Raw genomic sequence first — 27,346 nt, 5'->3', positions numbered from 1 at the left:
GGCTGCTTACTGATTTTTTTTCCTGTTTTGCTTTCACAGATGCTTATAATCTTAAAATAAGTTAAACTGGCTATTTTATTTTTTCTTTTCTTGAAGAGAGGGGAAGGGGATGCTCCGCCTTGAGAAATAGGATAGTGTTCTGAGGGCAGGGTGGCAGCAGGGAGAGACGGTTTCTGGAGTCAGGAGCTGGAAGAGCAGAGAGCACTGCTGAAGGGTACTCCCTTCATGGACAAAAGTGATTTTTTTGTCTGCTTCGGGATACTGTTAGGTCTCAGTCTCCTGTGAGTAGCAGTGCAAGTGGTGCATGCTCTCATAACTCAGGGCAACAAGAAGGACCACACATGGAGCTGTGGTGAGTAATTAGACAAAAGAGGGAGAAAGTACAAGGCACAATTATGTGCAGTAGAACTTGATGAGATGGGATTGACAGCCAGAGCTGGAACCATGAAGACTCTGAAAAGACGGTAAAGCTTCAAATCAGTTTTGGCTTCACCATTTACTTGCCATTAAATTACCAGCTGCCATCATGAACCAAAATGAATGATCCTAACTTAAATTACATTGTCACCTCTCTGAGATCTTCAGATTGCTGGAAGAGTGGAAGGGAGCATTACTTAAACAAGAGTCAGTACTGTTACTTTTTCAAAAGTACCTATGAGTTCAGTAGTCCTGCTGACTGACATCTTTCACACTTTTAACATTACCCTTTCAAAAATATTTTAAAAACTAAAATACTGGTTTTAGGGTATCCATCAGTGTACAGATGCCTAAGAGCATTAGCATTGTTCCTTTTTGTCCTGTCTGATAGCTTCAAAAGGGAAAGAAGAAGCTTTTGTCATGCTTTGCTTAAAAAGGATAAAAGATGGAACCCCTGCTAATGGGAGGAACCCTAAGCATTTGAGGAGGTCTCACCACTCTGTTGGAATAATGGGCAAGAGACAAAAGGACACATATAACAATTAAGTATGTATCCTTATGAATTCAAAATATGCTCTTTTTTTAAATGTTCCTCTATAATTAAGCCTCACTTCAGTAAAAAATCTGTCGTTGTTTTCAAAAGTGCTAAGTTCTCTTGATGAGCTTGTGTTGTACATGAAGTATATATGCAGAGTACAGCAGAATATTGCCTTGTTATGTGTATATATATATCATTAAGAAAGAAGAGTAATTAACACATGATAAATGCTCTAAATACCAGGATTAGTGGTATGATCACACATTATTTTTTTATGTAAGGATATTCTTATGGGGGCTAATCATAAACATAAATATAAATAGCTGTTTTAAGAAACAGAAACAATGGATAGATCTGTTATTTATCAAACCTTACAGCTCTTAAGAAAGTTGAGCTAGAACAAACTATCTTACAAGGTGGGGTTTTTTTCAGATTTTGTTTGGCTCAAGAAAAATGTGTTGTGGTAGTATTTCAGCGTTCCCACTTGTAAGATAAATTAAGTGTTGCTGACATAGAGTGAAATAATTATTCCCTAAAAAAATTAATCTTTTTCAACCCTTTATAAATGCCTTTGAAAGTTAGAGTCTGATTTATTCATCGAATTGAACTAGTTTACCTATCCTTAATCAAGGCAAGATCACAGATTAGAAGGAGATGCTTTATACATGAAATAGCTAAAATGCTTTTTTAAAAGGCCACAGAATTCTTCAGGAAGAAACCTCAAGCGATCACCTGTTCCATAACCATAGCCCAGTATGGGACCAGCTATGATTAAACCTTTCCTAAAAGATTTTTGTTTACTCTGTCTCATTTAATCAGTACTCTTTTGCATCATTTCATTCATTCATTCATTCACTCATTTGTTTTCTCTCCCACTCTCATTTTTTTCCTTTTTTTTTTTTTTAGTCTAAGATGGTTGTCTATATGTCAGAGTTACTTGTATATTAACTACTGAAACGACATGTGTAATTTGGGGATGTTGGAGGGAAATAAGTATAATCATCACAAACTAAAATGAAGTCATATCCTGAACTAAGTAGATAGAAATGTTCATCTATCTTAGCATGATTGTTAAGTTCATAGTTATTAAGTGCATAGGACATCAGAAAATGTCCAAGGAGTCCCTGGTGTGGTACGGTCCATGCTGGACATTCTAGGGACCAGTTGATTGTTTTCTGGAGCTCCTGAGCCAGTGCAGCTTTTGCAGACAGAGGCACCTCTTCCATGCGGAGGATCCTTGGAGAACACATATATAGTCTATTAGAAAAAAGGTGTTTTGAATCTTGGGTTAGTAGGTAGTATTTCTGATAAGCAAGTCCAGTTACCTCACCAGCTAAGGTTTTGAAATATGACCTCTCTCTTCTTCTTTTCCAAGAGGCGGGGAAGCACAGACATGAAAATAATCTGTTTCTCTACCATGAAGAATACATTTTTTATTGTCTAAAGAAGTGAACAACTAAAGGAAGCACATCAGGTTGGGGAGGAGGAAGGTGTTATATAAGATACACTTACAGATTATTGCAGTAACAACTTGATTTTTTAACAAGCTTTTTTAACAGTGAAACAGAAAAGTTTTTCCACTCCCTGCTGTTGGCAGTTGGATAATACTAACAAAAATGTTAATATCCTTATTATCATTGGAGAGGATTGTGCAGAATAGGAGTGAGAACATTTTTCATGACCAGACCAGTTTGGCAAAAATCTTCCATTGTTTTCTGTCAATGTACTGGAACTGAAATTGAAAGCTAGCTGAAAATCTTTTGCTGGATGTATTCATAAATGTTAAACCATGCTTACTGCTGGTCAGGAATAGGTATGAAAAATCTATATTCACAAGAAAGAAATTTTCTGGTTTATTTTCAGGTGGTATTTTGTTTCTATTTCACAGGTTTTCTTTTTTTTCCCAAGGACATTTTTAAGACCAAATGAAACTTGAAAAATAATTATTTTAAATGAGGAGAAAAAAATTTCAGAACTCACAAAACATAGCATGAGGTGTGTGTCTAATGTAAGAAGTAAAATTACACAGAGGTAAAGTTATAACCTTCTACTGTAAGACACAAATGGAATTAATCTGTAACTAGGTGTGCTAATCCTAATGTAGTATGGGCTATGAAACTATTTTCTGGATTTTATAATTAATTTAATTCTGCTTTCATAGACATTCACTTATCCTTGAGTATTTTGAGAATTTCACAAGCAAGTATTTCCTTCAAATGCTAATTTTCTGAATACCAGCATGATACTGAAAGCACCACTTCCAGGGAGGAAATAGATAGCATGCAAACTCATGCTTTACTGAATGTCTGTGTCCTTGGCGTCCTTCTGCAAATGGCATCTGTTATCATGGCCATATCTTGTGCTTTAAGCTGTCTGCCGGAAGCTTTCTTCTTTATATTAGAAATACATGTACAATTGTAAAAATTACCTTAATTTTCCATTCAAAAGAAAAGGCAAAATGGGAGTTCAGTATTCTGAAATATTTGCATTTCTAAACTGTCTTTCTCAGCTTGATCAAGATTGCATGTGTGCTATAGGTGTGCATCCGTCTCATGGAATTAAATAGGGATATTTTGGTGGGGAGGGACAGGGCATCTTTTTAAACTGAAAATGCACTTGTTGCCTACCCATGGAGCCTTTGGATGTGTTTAGGAAAGGCTGAAACACAGAGAGCTCGTGAACTTTGAATTATTCACTTTAATGAAAAGTCCACATTGGCTACTGTAATTCTAAAAGCAGTTTTGGTTTTGATTTTTCTATTAGAAAATTTCCTGTTTAATCATACAGGAGTGATAAGAGCATAAATTATTATAATTATTAAATGAATTGTTATCTATATATTGCTGCAAATATACACTTTTTTTTGCCATATGTTTCTATAACCCTCTATTCACTGCAGAGTTTTGCACCAAATCATCCTCCCAAAATTCTCCATATCATTCAGCAAAAATTTTAAATGCCAGAAGCTGATGTTTAAATTTTCATGTGTCCTTGACATCACAGTTTATCAGTTGCTGTGGCTTAAACCTGGCCAGCAGCCAAACACCATGCAACTGTTCGCTCAACCTCCCCACCCCAGGGAATGAGGGAGAGAATTAGAGGAGTAAAGGTAAGGAGACTCGTAAGTTGAGATAAAAACAATTTAATAATTGAAATGAAATAAAAATTGAAATAATACTTATAATAATGATAGTAGTAATAAAATACACAAATGAGTGATGCACAGTGCAGTTGCTCACCACCCACTGACTGATGCCCAGCCCATTCCCAGCTAGCGATCCCAGAGAAGAGACAGTCCTGAAACTGTGATCCTGGAAGAGCCAGAGCTTCCCAGCCAACCCTCATGTACGTACTGAGCACGATGTTATATGATATGGAATATTTCATTAGCCAATTTGGGTCCATTGCTCTGGCTCCGCTCCCTCCCAGCTTCTTCTGCACCTGCACATTAACAGGACATGGGAAGTTGAAAAGTCCTTGATTTCTTAAAAATAACTAAAAACATCAACATTCTTCTCTTACCAAATCCCATACTGAATCGGAAACACAGCATTATTCTAGCTACTGAGAAGGAAAATTAGCTCTATCCCAGCCAAAACCAGGACATCTGTGTATTCAATGAGAATGCAGTTGGAGGTGGGCTTTTAGGAACTGTAGTGCACGTGGAACATACAAACAGATGCGTGTTACAGGCTAGGATGCATAGGAGAACACATGATAAAGGAGGGAAAATCAAATGAAAAAGGCGTGATGGCAGTATTTGAAACATAGAGGGATGTAAGATAGCCTGAAGGACTTAAGGCAAGAGTTAGATCAGATGGGAATCTGAAATCCTGGGCTGAGGAGTGAGACATCTGTCTATTTGGAATAAAGGTTCAATACAACAAACCACCTGCAATTTTTGGGGGCAAAAGAAAAAAAAAAAGGTAATTCCACTCTGAAAACTGTCTGAACTCTTCAGAAAACTCCTCCCTTTGATCTTCTGTACCACCAAGTACTCTGCAGCTCAGTATTCAGCTTGGTTCAGAGGTTCCTGCTCCTGCCCTGACTTTGCTTACACAAACAGCAGAGCCTGAGCAAGCAATTCGTAAGGTAATAGCCATCTAACATTTTGAGAACAATCTTATACTGTCATTCATGACCTAGTGTGAATCAACACTACGGAGACATGTACTACTTAGTGCCTAAGCAGTATTTTAGCTACATGATGTCTGCAGATGTTGCTGACAGTTGAAGGAATATCATTTATTAGCTCAATAGGCCTTCATCCTCAGAATAGGACACATTATCCCCTTTCATTCAGTTTTCATTCTGTTTGAATTTAGTCCTGTGTCTGAAGCGGGAGCAACTCTATTTTTTTAGTATGTGTGTCCAGGTAGCTTGCCATTATTTTAATGGTATCTAAGTAGTGCTATTTTGACATGGCAAAACATTGCATGCCCATGTCAATGTGTTTGGTTTCCAGAAATGCCAAATACTTCAGAGGCAGTAAAATAATCACATTCCTGAAAATATAATCAAAGAATGAAATAATTCAGTGCTCTTTTCCAGGTCCTCTAACTGTAGATATAGGAGATTATCCCACCATACCTCCCCCCCTCTTTTAACCCCTCTTCAGTTCTGAAAATCTAAGGTCAGAAATTAAAATTTTCTCCCTTTATGATGTGACATAGATTATTTTAAGATTTAAAACTTTTCATGCTTATATATATTTATAAAATATCTAATATGTGCATTATAAATCAAACATCTTTGAAATTAATGTTTATTATTGAAACAATAACTATTTTCCTGAGTTTTATCTACCAGTGTTAATGGCCTGATTCAAAGTCCACTGGCATCCGTGGGATTTCTTTCATGTTCCACATTTCATAATTTAAAAGAAAGGAAAGGTGTCAGTGATAGTGATAAGCAGCAATTCTGACCCCCCTCCAAAGAAATAAATACTTCTCCCTTATGTAAATTGTAAGGACCTGTGGAATTCCGACCACAGGATATTTGTAAGGAGAAGTACTTCCTATGATTTTTTTTTATTTTTTTTTAAAAAGAGCAATCATTTGATGATTAAATAAAAATAAACATATTTAAAATACACTCATTTTTGCCTTTTTCTGATTTTAGACATCTGTAGGAAAAGTCCAGCATCAAATAATGGAAGTTAGAAAATTTAGTTTTGAAACATCTTTCCCACAAATTACAAGTGATATAAGACATCTGCAACATTTTTAATATGCTTTTATATTATATTTTTGTATTACTTAATACTTTTTGAAGTAGCTGTAATCCATATAAAAAGTCACTCTAAAATAAAATAAAACTGATTCAGTGCTAGTGTTACCAAACCCTAATGGAAGTATTTAGCGTCTGTTCTTCAGAATGTAGAAGTTTTTTCCTACAAGTTAAGTCAGCTCAGGAATTTATCCTTCTTATGAAAGACAAAATGTGTCTCATTGACATTTACAGAGGAATAGTTTTGATACAATCTTTCTTGTTTAACTTCACCCATTAGCATCTTTTGTGATGCTGAATACTTATTTTGTAGGTTTGCTCCTCATGCGCACACAGGAAATTCTCCACGGTATGGATTTGTAGCTGAACAACGATTTTATTTATATTAACAGAAGGGTTGGGAGGCAGGAGGCATTTCTGGGTTTCTCCAGAGTTTTCTTGAGCACACTTTTAGAAAATGTGATATTTACTACATTTCCAACATTCGTCTCAGTTATTTTTGGTTCTGATAGTACAGAATTTTTAGGGTTGGTGTTAAGACTATGTTGTGTTAGGGTTATGGCACCAGTGAACATAGTAACCTACTAGATTTTTCCTTATGTGGAATAAATTGGATTTTAGTAATAAGAGTAATATTTACTCCCTTTAGCATGACTGAATGAAGGCTTGTATTCAGTGGATATTTCAAGTACAAAGCTATTTTTTTTTTTCTTCTGAAAAAGAATATTTTTGAACTTGCTAGTATTGGTGAAAGAATCAGACCCATGGATCTTCTGCTAGGCCATATGGGCACTTCCTCCTGGGCTCCTTAAATGTAAAGGAGACAGTATGTTAGGGAAAATGTCTTAATGAATTAACTCTACATCCATAGAAGACTATAAGTACTCTTCATTGACACCCCCTTGTACTGTTAGCAAGAATATCTAGTAATAAATGTGTTAATGGTCATTTTAGTTACTTCCTGAACTGAACTATTTTGTATTAATTTCACTATCATTTTACACATAGTGTTTTAAAGTATCATTTGTACCTAACCATTTCTTGGCAGCCAGTAGCTTTACAGATTGTAATCCTATTCTGCCTGAACATTTTTTGAGAAGGGAGAAGGTGTCAGAAAGTCTCTGGGAAGAAAAATCACTGAAATGTTCATGATAAGTGACATCTCGTTGATACATCAGCATATACATAAGAAACACTAAGGAGAGGAATATATTGCCTCAAAGTGTGAATAGTTTGTTTATGGCATTTAATGTACTTGAAATACTCGTCCTGGAGAAAGGTCAAATTTTAACAGACTTTTTTTTTTTTTTGTCACGTATTTTATTAAGTGATAGCAGTGAATGGAACAGCGTGTCTGGGATTCCTTACATGTACAGAAAGAGAACATTAGTGTTCCCTATTGGAATTAGGTGATGATGAGTATAGGACAGTACTTAATAAGAAACATAAATTTTCATGTTAAATGTAACATACAGAATATATTACTGTTTGTTTTAGTAAATTGATGAGGCTCTGACTTGCTTTGTTGAACTACTTTCTGTTAAAGTAAGTGGTCACTTTCTGTCAAACAGTAACTGTGGAAGAAAGTAGTTCTCAACTAGCTTTTTCTTGTGTTAAATTCAAGATAATTCCATGGTCAGGATACATCTATCCTGCAGACAAATGAAAGCAAGTTCAAGTATCAAACATATGTGACTTTACAATGGACAGCAAAGAAATATTTTTTCAGTGAGAAATTTAGAACTTTGAGGAGATAGTTTAATTTTTAAATATCCATATATCTATAAGCTACATAAGATAAAATCTTCAGCATACTTTCCATGTTTTTAACATATGGGAGATTTTTAATGTAAAAATTGTTAATCGGAAATATTAGAATATCAACTGTTATACAATTTTACATCACAGTTTCATCTGCAGATACTTGATTCATGGACATAGATTCTTCTTGTATATCCCGTTATACAAAAATATACCACATCTGCTTTTAGAAATAGACATTTTGTGGGTTCAATGCAGGAACAATTAAGCATATTTTGAATTTAAATGTGGGTTTCTAGAAAATTGGAGGGCATGGTGTTTTTTGGTTGATGTTTCAAAAGTCTAGCATCATTTCTTTTCCTCATTATTAGAATGTGTGTTGTCAGGCTCAATGAAGAATAGTTGTCCGTGAAAGGATGAAAATGTTCTGTACTGTGCTGAAAAGATATCATGTAAGACTTGTAATTACACTGTCAGGTGGAAAAAGTAGCATAAAATTATACGTTATGTAAGGCCTCTGTAGGAATGCTGTTAACTCAAAATGCCAGTCATAAATTGTGATATAAAATTGGTTTGTAAACATTTTCAGAACTTGTGTTTTACCTGTCCAGAAGTTGTACTGAACTAAATGTAAATAATGAGGGGTTTACTCTCTCTTACAATCAAAGCCTTGCAGTGGTGGCAGTACAGGTGTTTATGGGCAGATGGGGGTCATGATGATTCTAGGAAGAATACAGAAGCAGTAGCCTGCTACCCCTGTGAAAAACCTGTGCTCATTGGTAAGAATTATCTGATTAAAAACCCTTGAGCTCAGAAATTGTACTTCTTGATAACGCATGCATGAAGTAGGGGAATACGTAAAAAAGATTCTTGAAACTCCCCAGTTTCTCCCCAGAAAGCTTTTGAGGCAGTTCATAAAAAGCATGCTAAAGTTAAGGACAGTTGTTTACATTCCCATTCACTGTTGATATGTTCTCATTTCTTTATTCCTACTTGTAAAAGCACAGTCATCACTGTAGCAGTCATGACCACTTTGTCACTGTTTTATTGCAGTCATTGCATGACTTATATCTGTGGAGGGGGCTAGTGATAAGCTTCTGCTGTGAACAGGGATCTTGTTCTGATTTACCCAACAAAGGTGTCAAAAGGAGCATAGTTGGCATTCTCCATTATCAACAGATTTGAGGCACTAGTGACTTTTTAAAGAAATTTGTGGAAACATCTCTTCATCATGATGATGAGGGGCTCTTTTCCTGTGTCATGTAGTACTTTTTGCTTCTAGCAAACAGCAAGAGTACCACATTATAGGAAGAACAGTATCTGATCGGAAAAAAAAATCATATTCTCTTCTAAGGGAGATACAGAAGAAGAGTGATCACTTGTGAGACTTGTAATACTCCATACAGAGTATTCTGTAAGACTCTGTATGGAACAATTTTTTTACAAATCTAATTTTCACCCAACAAGAAGACAAGTTGTACCCCACTTAAAAGAGATGAAATGCATTCCAGATACAAAGCCAAACCATGCCTTTAAGTGTTAGATACTGTAGAAGCAGTGAATCAATACCCCAACAAATCAATATTCTGATATTCAATGTTGTCATAACACTTTCTAATATTTAAAAAGTATGTAACAAAGAACTCTTGACAAATGAAATGACTAAAACCAACCCTCAATAATGAAGACATGCATTTGTTTTTCCTGGGAAAGTGCATTAACATGAGTTGATAAGGAGCTCACAAAAATAGGGAGATGAAATCCTTTTGAAACAATGATCCCTGCAGTTTTTGATAATACGTGGTAGTGTGTTCTTTTCAGTTTCTTCAGAAAGAAGCAACTTTTTCACCTGAAATAGAAGCCATTGGACAGTAACTAACCTGTTTTCTTTCCACAGTCTTATAAATTTCTCAGCAAATTAGCTTCAAAGACATCAAAACCAAAAATGCGTGAAAGATTTTTGGAAGGATGGGATAAAAGGAAGCTGGTAAATTAATTATCTCTCCTTGAACTTTTCCACATAATATTTTTTTCCTAATCAAACTCTGTAATTGAGTAAGTAATTGAGTCCCTGGCATAAAACTTTCTCTTGTTGATTCTACATGGCTCACAAATACTACATCAGAAAATCACACATTTATTTTTATCTTCACGATATTATTTAGGAAGAGCAAAGGAGAAAGATATAATTTAGAATATCACATGGGTACACTGCAGAGTTGTTTTTCCAGAGCTTAAAAATTAATATGCTGTCTTGAGATCTTTCATAGAGTAAACACTATTTGCTGTAGCACTGTCAGACAAACAAGCAAACAAATAAATCATACTTTCCATAAGAGTTTGAGTATTATTATTACACTTACAACTCTGTGCTCCAGTGAGCTATTTCTATCAATCCCTTTAATATCAGGAGAAGCTATATACATGGAGAACACATGTAATGTGGAATTCATTGATCAAGGTTTTAGAGAACTAATAGCTCTTCCTCATTTGGAAAAATCTGAAATAATCCTTAGGTTGGCATTCCTGTTCAGCAAGGGCAGATGTGAATTTTTGGAAGACCTTGTTACAACAGATGTGCTCCCTTTTTTCCCTCTGTACTGCAAATGGAAAGGAAAAGCAGAGTTTCATTCTCTTTGTGCACATAAAATATATATATATATATATAAAACGTACTGCAATGAGAGTAGCTTGACTGAGCAAGCACCAGAAATGAAGGTCAAGAGCATCTGTAGAAAGTCTTCAGAAACAGTGTGTGGAAACAGAAATTGTGTTTCTACTTCATCCTTGTCACAAATGTGAAATGTTTTCTAGTGTACAGTAGCTTTCCACTGCTTCAGTGTCCTGGTTTAAACCCACAGGGCAACTGAGCACCACACAGCCACTCCCTCAACTCCTTCCCCTCAGGGATGAGGAGGTGGAAATACAACAAAAGGCTCAGAGTTCGAGACAAGGACAGGGAGGTATGACTCACCAGTTATAGTCACAGGGAAAAGAGAGACTCAATTGGGGAAGAAAAAGTACATAATCTAATTTGACCATCACCACCACCACTAATTTAACAATCAATCAGAGTAGGACAGTGAGAAATACAACCACATCTTAAAAACACCTTTTCCCCACCCTTCTCTTCTTCTCAGGCTCAGCTTTGCTCCTGATTTCTCCCCCTCCTGCCTCCAAGTGGCACAGAGGGGCAGGGGATGGGGTTTGCAGTCAGTCCATCACTGGTTGCTTCTGTTGCTCGTTCCTCCTCAGGGGGAGCACTCCTCGAACTCTTCCCCTGCTCCAGTGTGGGATCCCTCTCATGGGAGACAGTCCTCCGTGAGCTTCTCTAACATGGGTCCTTCCCATGGGCTGCAGCTCTTCATGAACTGCTCCATCGTGGGTCCCTCCTGCAGGCTGCAGTCCTCCCAGCCACAGACTGCTCTGGTACAGGCTTCCCTCACAGTCCCGGCCTTCTTCAGGCACAGCCACCTTCTCCGGCAGGGTGGGCATTGCTCCACTGTGGATCTCCACTGGTTGCAGGGGCACAGCCTGTCCCCTCACCATGGGCTGCAGGGGAGTCTCTGCTCTGGCGCACCTCCCCACCTCCTCCTCCTTTCTTCAACTGACATTGGTGTTTGCAGAGGTATTTCCCTCACCACTCCTCCTCCTTTCAAGTTCCTCTTCTTAAATATATTATCACAGAGGTGCAGCCACCATCACTAATTGGTTTGGCCCTGGCCAGAGGTGGGTCCAACTTGGAGCTGGGGGAGCTTCTAGAAGCTTCTCACAGGAGCCAACTCTGTAGCCCCTCACCTGCTACCAAAACCCCACCACACACAGACCAAACACATTCAGTGAGTTTGCATGCTCTTGTATCTTTTGGTGTTTTCAAAGAGTATATGCACTTGCCGTATTTCTGACCTTGACATTTTCAATGTCCTAATGAAACACTCTTTTGTATGAAATCGGACTTCCTTCTCCAAATAATGCAAGTTACGATGTTAGTACCTCAGACTCATTTTTGTAACTTTGATATTTACTGCATTTGTGACTATTTTTAAGAAGGGAAAAAAGGAAGACCGGGGGAACTACAGGACAGTCAGTCTCACCTCTGCTCCTGGAAACTATGCTAGGGCACATGGAAAACAAGGAGGTGATTGGAGGCAGCCAACATGACTTCACTAAGGGCAAATTGTGGTGTGGTCAACATGCTGGAGGGAAGGGATGCCATCCAGAGGGACCTTGATGGGCTTAGAGATGGGCCTGTGCAAGCCTCATGAACTTCAACAAGGCCAAGTGCAAGGTCCTGCAGTTGGGTTGAGGAAATCCCAAGCACAGATACAGGCTGGGCGATGAGTGGATTGAGAGCAGCCCTGCGGAAAAGGCCTCAGTGGTATTAGTGGATGGAAAACTGACTATGAGCCAGCAATGTGTGCTCGCAGTCCAGAAAGCCGACCGCATCGTGGGCTGCATCAAGAGAAGTGTGGCCATCAGGTCGATGGAGGTGATTCTCCCCCTCCACTCTCCACTCCACCTGCAGTACTGTGTTCAGCTCTGGGGACCCCAACATAAGAAGGACACGGACCTATTGAAGTGAGCCCAGAGGAGGACCACAAAGATGATCAGGGCACTGGAGCACCTCCCTTATGAGGACAGGCTGAGAGAGTTGGGGTTGTTCAGCCTGGAGAAGAGAAGTCTCCAAGGAGACCTTATAGTGGCCTTCTAGTACTTAAAGGTGACCTACAGGAAAGATGGGGAGAGAGTCTTTATCAGGGAGTGTAATGATAGGATGAGGGATAATGGTTTTAAACTGAAAGAGGATTGATTTAGGTTAGATATAAGGAAGAAATTCTTTCCTGTGAGGGTGGTGAGACACTGGAACAGGTTGCCCAGAGAAGTGGTGGCTGCCCCCTCTCTGGAAGTGTTCAAGGCCAGGTTGGATGGGGCTTTGAGCAACCTGATCTTGTGGGAGGTGTCCCTGCCCATGGCAGGGGGGTTGGAACTAGATGGTCTTTAAGGTCCCTTCCAACCCAAACCATTGTAAAATTCTGTGATTCTGTGTAGCTGAACAGTAAGGCATTTACAAACAAAGCCGTGCTTCAGTAAATTAGATGCTTGCAAGGCCTGTGCCAGAGAGTAGTACCATGAACTGAAGCACTTTTACTGTACGCTTGTGCCCATTTATAGGAAAGTGCTTTATACTGTTTGGAAGTGCTTTATACTGGTATAGCACCTACTTAGCGTAAATTAGTAACAACACAAACTGAAACAAAACATTCTTCTTCCAATGGTGATGGTGATGTAGTGTGGCCAGGGCTTCTTTTAGTAACAGTGTATCATTAAGGTATTTGGAGTCAAACTTAATCAAATTTATGGTCATTCTCCATGGATCTAGGAGTCTTGAGTTATTACCACAATTACAGATTTATTGATTGTAAAGTGAGTTTTTGGTGACAGTGACTGTGAGGAGCTGCTGGAAACTGAAGACCACTCAATTTTGTAAATTTGTCTAGAGATCATGAAATAGTTTTCTGCACAGCTTAGTGGCATATGACAGCAGAGGGGAGAAAGGAGTCATGTATTGCCAGAGCAGAATGCTGTGAAGTAATATAACATTGAGCCATGTATTAAGTAGTTGTCCATACACGTTGAAGTCAGACTTTTGGCTACGATGCAAACAAACCTAGCAGAAATCTGGCCTAGATCTTTAGAATTATTTGGCTGAATGTAACAATGAAACATTCATTTAATGACTTTCATCTCTCATAGTTCAATTTACCTTTTTTTCTTTTCTTTTTTTCTTTATTTCTATTAATATTTTTCTGATGGCACTGAAAAGATGAGTTTTTAAATGATCTGAAATTCTGTAGCCCTTCAGGAATAATTTTTTTTATGGTTTCAGGAATTCATCCCATCCCACTTTCTCTGAGAACTGCAGAGTTCAGAATTGTCTAATGATATCACAACTGGATAGACCAGAGTCTGGTTTAGGGCTTTTAAAATCTCAATTGTTCCCTTATTTCTGCGTAAATTTGGTAGTTCAAGTCTGTGAAACTCAGATTAACTCCTCTTTGAAAATGAGATAATGATACTTGCCCTTTAAGGAGACTGCCCTTTAAGAAGCTCTGTAACCTTGACCTTTTATGATTTTCCTTACTTAGTCAGAGTAAAGACTATATGATCTGATAGAGTCAAGCACTTATCTTACACTAATATCTCATGGCCATTCTGCATAAGTGTCACTGCAGATGAGCAAATACTTCCACTCTGAAACAACTCTTCTGGCTGTAGATCAATACTGGGGAATGAGGACTCTTGTTTTGTTTTCTGTTTAAAAATAATCTTTTTTTCAAATAAGACCCAAACTGAAAGACCAGCTTAATTTCAGACATGTTTTAGAGGAATGGTTCAATGAGCTGTAGTCACTTAGCCCTGAGATCTGCAAACAAGTATCTTTACATAATTATACTTCTAGAAGACTTTAGTTAGCATGTTCTGCAACAGGATGTCTGTCCAACTCTTTAAAACCTGTAAAGCAAATATGCTGTGTAAAACTGACTTGCTTGAAAAAAATCTATGACCATGATATCTTACTGTTGTGAAGAGAGTTCAGATGAAAACTTCAGCAGAGTGGTAGTATTTTTCTTCTATATTGATTTAGACACATAATACACTGAAAGTACAATACTGGATTCTATTTTTCTTAAAAATACATAGGGATCTTTGAAAACAAAACAACAAGTTTTATACATAAACATTTATTGTGTTGTTTTAGGATTAGATTAGTTTTCTATTCTTCTTGTCATTCACTGGAGTCCTTTTATACAGAGAGAAAATAGAAGCTAATGTTGACCACTTGTGTCAGCTTTAGTACTCCTGATGTTATTTCAGATGTGATTGCTTATGCACCTGCATACTTCTGCCGTTACCCAGTTTCCCTAAAAGCAGCAGCAAAGCAGCGGACTTCAGATAAGCACATCTTGCAAGAACAGATGTTTGTATGCTGTAGTGTTATACTGTGAAGTTAATACTGTTTCAGTTGTATTTTTCCTGGATGATTGCAATCCAATTATTTTCTTCTATCTCAGAAAACCCATTCAGCAGATGGGGGCAATTGCAATTCTGCATTTTCTTCCTCTGTTTGACAAGAGTTTGGAATAGCTTCTTTTCGATTTGTGGACACTGTTATGGATAATACAGTTATCTACTGGGCTAATGATTCCCTCTGAGAATTCCATCAAAAGGTGTGACATTGCCCAGAGCAGTATATTTCATTAAAATATATTTTATAGCTCAGACCAAAGGAAACAAGTCTGCAGCAAATCTGAGGACACTTTTACTGCATAGGCACAATGAACATTTCAGTAGTATCAGCTCGAGTCTGATTTTGCAGTGTGCACCGTTCAGAATAATTTTATATGCATTTTTTACTACTACTAAGTTATTGTATCTTTTTTTTTAAATTACATGTGTCTACAAAAACATCAAAGGAAGTCAACATGATTGCAGTTCTTATTAGAGAGATGATTAAAATAGTTTTCACTCAGTGTTTTAGTGTTGTATCATTAATTCTTTATACATATCTACATTTTGATGTTTTTAGTGAAGCATTAAGCAGTTCTGTGTAACAAAAGTAGAGCAACATGTGTAGCTTCTTTTAAAATATATTCTCCTATGCTTTGCTAAAGCTTATAGCTCATGTTGTTGGGAAAAATTTTGTCATTCTTCTAGGCTGGGCACTCATTGGTAGACTTTGCTGTGGTAGTGTTGTGCTGGGGTCCTCTTCCTGTCTGGTTAAATTAATAGGCAATGACAACAGAATTGAGAAGGGGAGGTTCTGCTGCTCTCTTTGAAAGAACATGCTGCTTGCCAAAGTGAAGACAATACTTTATTCAAAAGTCTTAATTGTAGTGTCACTACCAGAACTAAGGTTTTACTCTTGGAATTCTGTGCATATTATTTTTATTGTCTGTTATTTGTCAACAATAGGTTTTAAGCTAATTCTCTGCAGTTACTTCAAAATAGCTCGTATGTACATAACTACTTCTACTCTGATTAAATTAATTAGGTTAGTGCAACAGTTCTTGATTTTTTTTCAAGTCAGGCTTGGATCTGAATTTAGCACATATTTGGGAATCTTTTTATATTTTTGTTTTTTCAACAGAACAGCACATATTTTGTATCCAGATCCAAGAATTTATTGGTAGTCCAGTTAAAATATTGTAAAAGACATTACTAGTCCACTTAAAATGCCACTCACACAGCACACCAAGAATCCAAATTGTTAAATTGAAGCGAACAGTGAGAAGCTCTCACACAATTAAATTAGTAATAGTCAACTCATCTACTTTACAACTGCCCCTCTTATCCAGGCTTCTTTCATGTTTTTCTGGTCATGCATGGTTTCCTGGTTGCAACTTGTCTTCCTTAGGCAAGCGCAGGAGAGCATGGTGATCACTGTGAGTTTTTAGCATCCCACATTCCCAGCAGGAGCAGGATGTTGGCTTCCTCCTTAATTTTTTGCTTGTTTTTATAGTATTTATTGGTGTGTTTCTTTCATGTTGGTCCCTGCTTCTATACTGTCCAGTAATTTCTACCTATTCATAGTCATTTGCTTGACAAGTATGTATGCTTAAATGATTGGATGTATGGTGTGGCTAAGCATTAGCTAAAACAATTAAGTAAAAGATGTATGAAGGTGTATGAAGATGAAAGGTAAGTAAGGCCAGTAGCCACCTGACCATTTGGTTTTGTGATTAGGCTTTAACCACCTGGTTGCTTTGCAGTTGTTAGTGGTAACAATACTGTATTAGCTGGGCAAGAAGCCTACAATCTGTGCATTCATTTTACAGATGTTAATATGCTGATGCATCAAATTATAAGTATTTAAAGACTTATAGTATCAAAATTTAGATAAGACTATAAAGAAAACTCATTAACTGAAATGTTTGGTAAACCTCTTCAAATCATGCCTTTGGAAAATGTAGCTCTTCTACAGTTTCTGCAGGAATACTAAAAGTTAAGCATTTAAATAGACTTATGGAAGAAAAATGTTTAAGTCTTAGCAAAACAAGGACACCTTGGTTGCTGTTCTACAAAATCAGTCATACACTGCTGATATAGGCGAGTTAAAGATTGAGGAACTGTCATAAATCATCCTGAATCCAACCTGTTATTAAATATGTCAAGAAGTGGAGCCCACTGGGCTGATAAAGGTGACATTCCAGATATGTTCTTCAGCTATTATTTTCTGTTTCGTCTTTCCCTAAAAATTCAGAGAAATAAAGACAGGAATAATGCCTAACAGGATGAAAATTAAATACTTTCTGGCAGCTTCTGGTTGTGGACAGATTCAGAATATTTAATGGATATGTTCATGTTAGGAGCGTAACGAAATAAGCAGTAATGTTTTCAAAAGCCAGCTCATCACTTAGGATATAAACCGCATTTCCACAAGAAATTCAGAAGACTGCATTGGCTGGAAGTTGGGAGATTGGAGACACTGCTGTCAGGGAGCTGCAGAGTGAGGTGGCTCCCTGAGTCTGGGGTACTGGGGACTCCCCCAGGGGGGTCAAGGCAGGGCCAGCCAGGAGCAGGGCAGCCAGGGTCCACTGGGGCAGCCCCAGTCCCAGCCATCAGGCACCTCTCTGAAGACGGGGTCAGGCCAAGGCCAGGCCGGGACGTGGTCCCATAGGTGGGCTCAGCTGGGCAGGGCAGGGCTCTGGGGAACTGGAGACAGACCCTCCTGTGGCATTGCTGAGGCAGGGTCTGGTGACCCTGGGGGACTCTAATGAGGTCCTGAGCCGTAGGCAGGGTGGGAGGAGCCCTTGGGGGCTAGAGAGGGTTAAGTGGTGAGTGCAAGCTGTATTAGTCTCTAGTGCTTAACTAGGCAAACTATTGGTCTGCAAAGTTGTTTTTAAAATAGGGTTTGGGGTCTAAGCTGAGATTGCTTAGGGAAGAAAGGTGAAACAATTTAAGAAGGGAAAAAAATCTTTTAAGTTGCAGTTAAAAGTTAATACCACAGATCAATATATCATCAGATGAAGTGTACTATCATAGAAACTAAGACCTACTGAAAGACATTTTCTGTAATATTTTCATAGTCAGAGTTAAAACCTCTGATACAGAAATCAGAGAGCTGTGTTCTAATGTTTGGCATATTTCCCTTGTATTTCTTTTCAATGCTCGTTACTCATCTCAACATTATGAGTAATTATGTTTGTTTACGATGCATTTGTATTTCTTTTTAAATTAGGAGACTCCTGCAACGTTCCAACTTTCTGTCTCTGACTGGCACAGTAGGGGAAAAAATAACACCACATTTTGTGTTTATCTAGGCTATTTAGTCAAATTACTACAGCATGCAAGTATCTCATCCTCTAGTGTATACATGTTCTTGCAGTAGTCATTGGCAGAGGTGGTAGCATCTCATTGAAATGAAATGTCCACACCCTTTCTAGAGATCTGGGTTGGGATGTCTTCCCCAGGTCACACAAGTTAGGTCTGAACAGAACATGGTGAACAGAACATGGGTTGGCTTGAGTCTGTGTTGTTTAGCAGCATCCCCCTCTCTGTCAAATTAATCTGAAAGAGAAATAGTTACAGCAGTCCCAAGTAGAGAGTCCACTATTGTCCAGCTAGATTTGGCTCCCTGGCTGTCTTTTATAAATCATTATGGACACAGCTGCAGAAATGCAGTCTGCCAAACCCTGTATTTGTAACCTAAGTGGTGAGTCACATTTATTCTAATTAGAAATGGTTTTGTGGAATAAACCACCTGTTGCGGAGATGATTTCATAGTACACAGGGAAAAGAAAGAAGTACGCCATGCTCAGGGACGTGACTCTCTCATTAATCTGGTGGGCACTGTCTTAAGCAGGGACTCCCAGGGGCTCTCTTCAGCACAACAAATATTCCAAATAAATGTTTGAGAGAAGCCTTGATATTTTTTTATTTGGGCCAATTTGTACTGAGATGGAAGTATTAAAGACAAACAGTTATTTAATCTTTACAGAAAAACTGAAATATAAAACAAATGACAAAGGAAAGGCCCTTTTGTTATGCAGGAGAAATACTGTGCAAAATCCTCCTATGTGAATTTAAAATTCAGCATTAGAAATTAAAAGGCATAATTCAAAGTGTTATTTTTCAAACAATATAAGAAATACTAGCAAATAGGGAAGCAGAAACTTCTCTTAGCTTTTTCTTGTTTTCGGTTGTTGCCTAACACCTGCAGTGTAAAAGACCCAGTTGCAAATTGAAGGCTTTCAGTGTTTATTAATACCCAGATAATTTTTTTCTAATTACATTCCTGCTGCATTTTTCAATTGAAGTTTGTTGCATAACATGATGCTTAGCAGGAATAACATATAATTGTTTGGCTGTGCAATCAGCTGAAAATCTTTTGCGTTTCTTAACTTTCATTACTTGTTAGATGTAAAAGCCCCCTGACTTAAAATGTACTTGGATTTTCTTCACTGATGACAAGTGCACATAGTTGTTTCTTCACAACACAAAACATCTAATGATATTACTTTCCCAAATGTTCTATGCATCTCGTGCCATCACAGTGAATTTCTGAATGTGCCTTTCTGCACTATGGTATTAGAATGCCATGTGTATGTCGATATTTGGGTTTTTTGAAGAATGCTTACTTATTAAATTCTACAGCAGTTCCTTATTCTTTGGATTTCTTGCTTATGTAACCAATTTCTTAACTGGTTCATAGTTTCATAATTCCAGATACAACTACAGTGATTTTTGCTGGGATCTCTATGTGGTATACCTGAATATGCTTTTACATACATGTATGCAGAGTTAAAAGGAGAGAATGAGGATGGAGATTCTTCTGATCTTTTTCAGTTTGGGATAGTTTTAACCTGAGTTCCTTATAGCTTCATAAACTCAGCAAATTTGTCATTTTCCTGGAGCATACAAATTTTCTCCTGGGTTTCTTTCCCATAAATTCGAGACAACCTTTCTGAGGCAAATGTTAACATTTGCAAAAACTAACACTTAGGAGTCATCTTATCAAAGAAGGAACCTGCAGCAAAAGGAAAACAATTCTGATTGTTTCTGAAAAATTAGAATACCAGCAAACCACAGTTAGGTGTGGTGGTTTAGCCCCTGCTGGGGTCTGAGACCACGTGGCCGCTGCCCCTCCCCCACAAAGGGAGTGAGATACAAAGCCCCGGGGCTGAGATAAAGAGAGGTTTAATACAACAGTGCAACAGCAACACAACAAACAACAACAATAACAGTAACAGTAATAACAATGGACAGAGCAAGATATCTACCAATACAGCAGTGAGAGAACCGGCTGTGCCAACCCACACGATCACCGATTCTTCCCGCTCTCTGGCGCCCGGACATGACACCAGCATGGCATATGAATAACCCGGCTAGAGCTTCCTCCCCCACTGCTGGGGAAACTTAACCCTATCCTGGCTAAACCAGGACATTAGGTTACCAGAATACCTATTATTCTTGCTTTTAGGTATAAGTCTCTTCATAGAACACTTTGACTTTATAGGAAGTTTGCATCCCTGGCATTTTACATTGAGTGAATTATTCCTTTGTTAATAGAATACACTATTATTCTGCAGATAAGAAGAAATGTAACCAGAATTTTGGCCATCACTACTTTAAAGGAAAAGTGTAAGACTGTCCTGCTGTCCTATAAAGGCAAAGCCAAGCAAATGACCCTTCCTCAGCTTCTTTCTTTCTTCCATTTTCAAAATTTAAAAAAATGGGTCCACAGTGGTGACTCAGTTTTGTTTTAGTTATTCAGTCAGATCTCCTTGTGGCTCAGATAAGTATACAGTACATTGACTGAAGTTACACTGAAGTTTAAATGAGCTGACAGTTTTATTAGACTTCTCCCTCCCAAATCCTACTACAGGACAAGATATAAATTATGTGAGACACCATACTTCCGTAGATTTAATATGTGAGATTAAAAATGTCATCAGGCACTGTACGTTTACTCCTTTTACAAATAGCAAGCTAGATAATTTTAAAGGCAAGACAACGAGCTGGCAAAAAAGACACAAGGACAGAGTGAGAAAATAGCAACACCTCTGTATCTTATGATTTAAGTCAGAAAAAAGATGATTTGTAGCTCCAAAGTCTTATTTTCTTTCAATCCAACCCTAAATGGTTTCTGAACTGAGAATGGAAAAGAGTCTGGAAACTGACACCTTGTGTTCCATTAATTAAAAATAATACCTGGCATTCTGCTTCTGTTTTGTTCAGATTCTGTATAGAAATTTAGTAATGCCACATTGCAGATACTGAAAGGTAGTCAGGGCAGTGGGATAAGAATATGAGTGAGTTTTTAAAATTAAAAAGTTTCTCTTCTGATTTATCATCACAATGTAACTGCATAATACCTGAGACTGTTCATTTCTGCATTAGCACTTTGTTCTCATTGTGCACTTCAATAAATACATTCTGTTCTCAGTCGTTTTAAAGAAAAAAACCACAAAGCCTTTCAATCTATCAAAAAATCACTGCTCCTTTTCAGAGAACACATGTTCATTTTTAATCTAAACAGGTAATTCTTTAGTCAAGTTAGAAGCACTGAGACTTAATGGGTAGCTGTTTCATGTTATCTCTTAATACACCAGGGTACTTAGTGATTTTTTATCCCTCCCCAATATAAGATTTATTCTACTCAAGAAGAGGTATAATACACTTCATGTGTATTTTATAGCACAAAATGTGTGTTAGGAACAATGAAAAAGCTGGAAGTATCAGCCAAAGTTCATTACTTCATTATAAATAACTTCCTAAAAGGTGAATTTCTAGTTAAAAGTGAACAAAAAAACCAGAGACAATGACTGTGTTTTGTTGAGGGGTAGAGTAATCCTGGACAGACATCTATCACTGCCACAGTACACAGTTTCATTTTTCAGTAAATGATGCTGTCCCTTGGCCACAGAAGATAACCTAGGTGGTGGGACTGAACTACAGTCATTGAAGCAAACAATCCTCAGTGTGACTGCTTTAGGCTTAGTCCTTAAGGCAGAGTTTCTAGCAATGAGTTCTGTAAGATAACTATTAGAAGAACTAGAACCAAGACAAAATAAAATAAAAACCACCCCAGTTACTAGAATATTCTTGACTTCAGGAGGTTTTCTAGAATGGGTGTAGGACCCAAGAAATCCCAGCTTAAAAAATGAACTATGCTGGGTGGAAATGACCCTGAACAAAATGACTGACTTGCCAGAAATAACACATGAAGAATTATGGCAAGAGGTGGAAAGGTTAAAAACTAAGTAGAATGGTGCTAACAGTAGTATTATAGTTTTTAGATCTTATGTGGAATAACCTTTTATGAAATTTAATATGTCACTTTATATGATTTTATGTGTATATTCTACAGCTGCACTCCAATTCCGACAAAGGTGATGGATCAGTCAAATACATTCTTACTGGAGAAGGGGCGGGGACTATATTTATTATTGATGACACGACTGGAGACATCCATTCAACCAAAAGCCTAGATCGAGAGCAGAAGACACACTATGTGCTTCATGCCCAAGCTATTGATAGACGGACAAACAAGCCACTCGAGCCTGAATCTGAGTTTATTATCAAAGTGCAGGATATCAACGACAACGCACCAAAATTTACAGATGGACCATACATTGTTACTGTGCCAGAGATGTCTGAAATGGGTAAGGAAAACAAATTGTTCTATTCAACAATCTTTTAATAAGTGAAAATGCCACATACTGTTGACAAAGTTATGACACATTATTGTATCATTCATTGTATGTAAAAGATATTACTGTTGAGAAGAGATGATAAGAGAACATCAAATGCAACCTTGGATGTTACTTGGGACATTCATATTAAGAAAACAGTGTACAGAGCCCTCCCCCCACCCCCACCCCCCCCCACTCTGACTGACTGACTGACTGATTGTAGGGTAGAGTCACTCTTATTCTTGAATACTTTAACAGACATTCCTGGGCAAATGGTACTTTCTAAAAACAAAATGTATTCGTATATCGTCATTCAACTGCACACTTTATGGCATACTCTTATGTCTACATGAATAGTGTATGCAATTCACAGAATTAAATACAAAGTAACAGTAGTTTTATAGATTATTTTAGACCATGGTGTCATATATTTATTTACCTTTATTAAGTTTCTTATAAAGTGAACTGAAGTTCAAAAAAGTACCAGTCTTTGGTTTGCCCTGTTAGAAATGTAATTCAGATATTCTTATTCTTTGAGGTGTTATATTATGCAGTCAGTTTTCTTTATTTATTGATTCTCTACTGTTGAAATTAATTTATAACTTTCCTCTAATATCACAACATAAAAGCCACATAACTAATCTAGGATAGACAGATGCAAATATGACTTCTGTGCTAGATTTTCTTCTAAGAAAGCTTAACTGTCATGACTGGTCTTTGTGAAATATGTCTGCTGTCTTTTATTACTGAATGGACAGTACAGATAGTTACCTCATGAACACACACTTTTCCCTTTCCCCCAAAGTCCCTACACACCCCATCTAAGAAACAACCTTCAAATCCAAGTTGTGTCTAACTTTCCCAAATGAAAAGTAGATGATTTCTTCTTCTTTCCTTGCTGTTTGTCTAATAAGCAGGTGACAGACTTTAACTTCTCCAGAGTAGAATTTTAAAAATTAAAAGGGAAAAATAGTAAAATATATGTAGTTACTCAACTCTTATAAAAATATTGATCATACATAGAAGAATGAATTAATATAATCATTGAATCTTAATGGTTTTTCATCATTTGATCACTTTGAATATTAATGATCACTCTTATGAATAGACCAGAAAATAATAGCAAGAGTTTTATTACATACTTGAAAGTCAGATACAATATTTTGTTAATATAATTATTTTGAATGAGAAGGTACCTTGTACATCTTTCCTAATGTAGATTATGTGAAATTAATTTTGAACTGGGAATCTGCATTCTGTTCCTCTTCTGTGGTATCACCTGACATTATTATGCTGAATTCAGACACCCATGGTTGTGTAATGACAGAAGTTTAACCTGTTTGTGGAAGTCTGCAAACTATTTAAACTGCATACAGTTTCACAGTATGCAAAGAAATATTTCATGTGGAGAGACTAAACAGGCTAAAACCACAGCTTCCATCACAGATGTGCATAGTAAATATAGTGCATTCCAAATATATTTACAATTTTTTTCTTGAATATACAAATGAAGTGTGGCATATGAAATATTTGTAAACTTGTAGTAATCATACCACTCATGGAAAGACCAAAATATATTAAATCTTATTCCTGAACCATGGAGTTCAGAGCTGTGACAGTTTGGAAGCAGAGACTGATTTTTATACCAGTAGCTTCTTCCTTGACCTAAGTGGCATTGGTCATGTATGAAATAGAGAATAAGTATCTTTTCCTATCTACCATGCAAAAGCAGATTGTATTAAATGAACTCTCAAGCTTAGCAAATACCGTGTTTTAAAATTATACAAAAAATTTCCCCTATTCTCTTTCTTTTCCCCTGACTATTACTGCCTCTTCTTTCTTTCTCTCACTGCCACTGCCACTACACTGACACATAGGAACAGTTCATTGATTTTCTTCTCAAAGTGCCTCCCATACATGGATGTCGTAAAAAATAATCTGTCACCATCATAATTGTCTTGTTCTAATACTTTGTTCTTTGTAGGTACTTTTTAGTACCTTTCTCCCTTTCCAGTCCTCTCCTCTCCTCTCTTCCAAGTCCTCCCACAGTGTGCTATTTCAGATGTCTCTTTGCAGCTGTGGAGAACTCTAAGCCATTTTTTCCTGTGGTCCCTCTTGCAACAAGAATACATGAAGGGAAAAACATCTTTCTTTGGTCTCCTCTTATTTCCTTCTCTCTTCTTCTTTCATAGGTCATTGTTCCCATATTACCATTCAACTTCCCTTTTGTGAATTTTCTTATTTCCACAGTCTGTTTCACTCTAACTGGGAATTGCTGCCTAATTTTTGCTTGTAATTTCTTTTTCCCCCTCCTTCCACATTTTATTATCATTTTTATAAACATTATTATTTCTAATACCCTATTCTGGATCTCTACCAGAAGAACAATCTTTATTAACCATTCTCGTTTGGTCAGTATCCAGATAATAAAGGTTTTCAGATTATAGATCAAATATGTTTTCATTCCTTAAAATAATTTGCAAATTGTTCATTCTTCTCTTAAACCATAGGTTCCTCTCAGATCCTGACTTCCTTGATCTCATCTTTTACTTCTCAGAGCTATAAACCTGTAGGTCTCCACTCCGTACACACAATGATGCTAATGCATATAACAGGGTATGTTTTTTAATGTAGAACTCCCTATTTTGACCATCAAAGCATGCTATTGCAAATATCATTCCCAAGAGAAATTTGTGAAAGTACAGAAGGGCAGTATTTCTGTGAATAATGTCATAACACCAGGACTATTTAAGCAATACACCTTTGTGGGAAGTACTACAGTGAGGTAATAGAGCTCCCAGTAAGAATATTGTGGGCCTGTACAAAACCTTTTCAATTGTCTTTGATAATTCACTGTGGCACAAAGCTGTTAGAGTTGCAGTTAATTTCAGTAGCATCTAAGCTCTTATCTCAGTTGTCTTTCATCACACCACAGACTGTCTTGATGTGAAATTAATTTCCTTTATTGACTGTCTCCAAAAATGCATAAGTCTGTCTTCCTCTTTCTTCAGTTTCCTTTGTCTTTAATACAGACCATTTCAATTATTTGATTATTTCCTTCCCCTGTGGAAACCTTTTATTTTTTGCATAGGAGGAAAGACGGCAGAAAGGAAATCAATGTTATCCTCAAAGTCAAAAGCAGCTAATAGAATTATTTTTTTATTTGTTCATTCTATTTATAAAAATTCTCCTTTTTTTAATCCTCTCAAAATGTAGTATTCTTACATAGATGTTAGTCATAATTCTGTAGTAGTCTGTATCTTGGTATTACTGTACAATTACATTATACAAGTTACTGTTTTCCAAAGAACAATTTGGATAATTAGTCTGGGATGGCATTTGGGGTTATAAAACAGAGTTGATTATGGTAAACCAAGGAAGTTTTAGTGATAAAATAAAGCATTAATGCATATGTTTTATAAATGAAATACTTTACTGGTTGTACCTGAGGTAAATCATTAAATTATCTATTCCACAAAGCTTTCCTGTTGTGTGAATAAAACTGCATTTTCATATCCCACTATACAGGCAATCTACTGTAGGCACACATTATAATTTCATTGCAAATTTATGATCATTATTTTCTTTTTTCCCTCATTGATTTGTTTGTATTTGTTGCATACTGAAAGCATTTTATTGTCTGCAATCTCAGGAAGACTAATTCTATTATTGCTTCCGCAGGATACATTCTTTATGTCAAATAATGGAGATCTCTATGCCATTTTTATTAGTTCTGTAATTAGCATGTTTTTTGACATTTAGCTGTGGAGTCTATACATAACTGAACTTCTTGTTATTTTAGAATGCCTAAGGATGCCTCACGACTTTAAAAGTTTCTTCTGCTTTTTACGTGGCAATTTAAAGAATGTTCAATGTTACTGTCTCTCTGTAACAGCCCTCATGCTGAGTGGCAGGTAGTATTTTTGATCTCCGTTATGCTGTTTAGTTTCAGCAGCAGGTTCCTGTCTGTCTCCTCAGGAAGTTAGCTAGTATTTTTCCCACAAGTTGAACATTTCTTGATCTACTTGTAAAAGCTGTAGGACCTTTATGCTTTTTCTTGTTTTGGGTCACTGACAAGAAAGTACAGGTAAGTTTTTAAAATTATTTGCCAAATATTAGTTCACAGTGTTCACTGTGGCACAAAGTGAACATATTATTTATGCTTTATGTACTATGCTGAAAGAGCTGAAAGAAAACACCTATTCCTTGCCTTCACTGAACCTTCTTCCTAAGAGTTGGCTCAAGAACCAAGGTTTATATCTGAAATGATTTCTTCTGCAGTATAAAAAACTCAGTTTCATTGAGACCTGTAACTATGCTCTTTTTTAAGGCTTATGAGTCATCATTATCTAAATGTAAAAAGAAATAAAAATATTTTTCAATCAGTAAAAGCCTTCCATATCTGCTCATTTTCAGAAAGCTTCAAAATGAATGAAATATTGCATATTAAATTTTCTAGCATTGAGGTCATGCATAAGAAGAATATTCCAAATAAATTCTATTTAGGAAATTAATAGACACACTGGACTTTTCTGAGTCTTTCCAGGGTATTATAATGTGATGTAGTCATAATTTCAGATAATCTGGAAGACAATATTCATGGTGTTCATAAATATGATTTATATGAGAAGTGCCATTCTACTGTGTTGTTTGATTCTTATCTTCTAATGAAGATAGCTGACAGACAAAACATTGACATTTTCTA

General features: G+C 36.9%; 1 protein-coding gene across 1 annotated transcript in view; it reads left to right on the top strand.

Moving 5' to 3' along the window:
* CDH18 (cadherin 18) overlaps positions 1–27,346 on the top strand; it is a 273,081-nt gene that overhangs the window by 104,443 nt on the left and 141,292 nt on the right. Inside the window, exon 4 of the mRNA XM_074826463.1 lies at positions 22,317–22,611. Within this exon, the coding sequence (XP_074682564.1) occupies positions 22,317–22,611 (295 nt within the window). The remainder of the gene's footprint in view (positions 1–22,316; positions 22,612–27,346) is intronic.

This window comes from Strix aluco, chromosome 1 (genome assembly GCF_031877795.1).
Source record: "Strix aluco isolate bStrAlu1 chromosome 1, bStrAlu1.hap1, whole genome shotgun sequence".
Lineage (NCBI taxonomy): Eukaryota > Metazoa > Chordata > Aves > Strigiformes > Strigidae > Strix > Strix aluco.
Note: the sequence above shows the minus strand (reverse complement) of the source record. Positions and strands in the feature narration are given on the sequence as shown.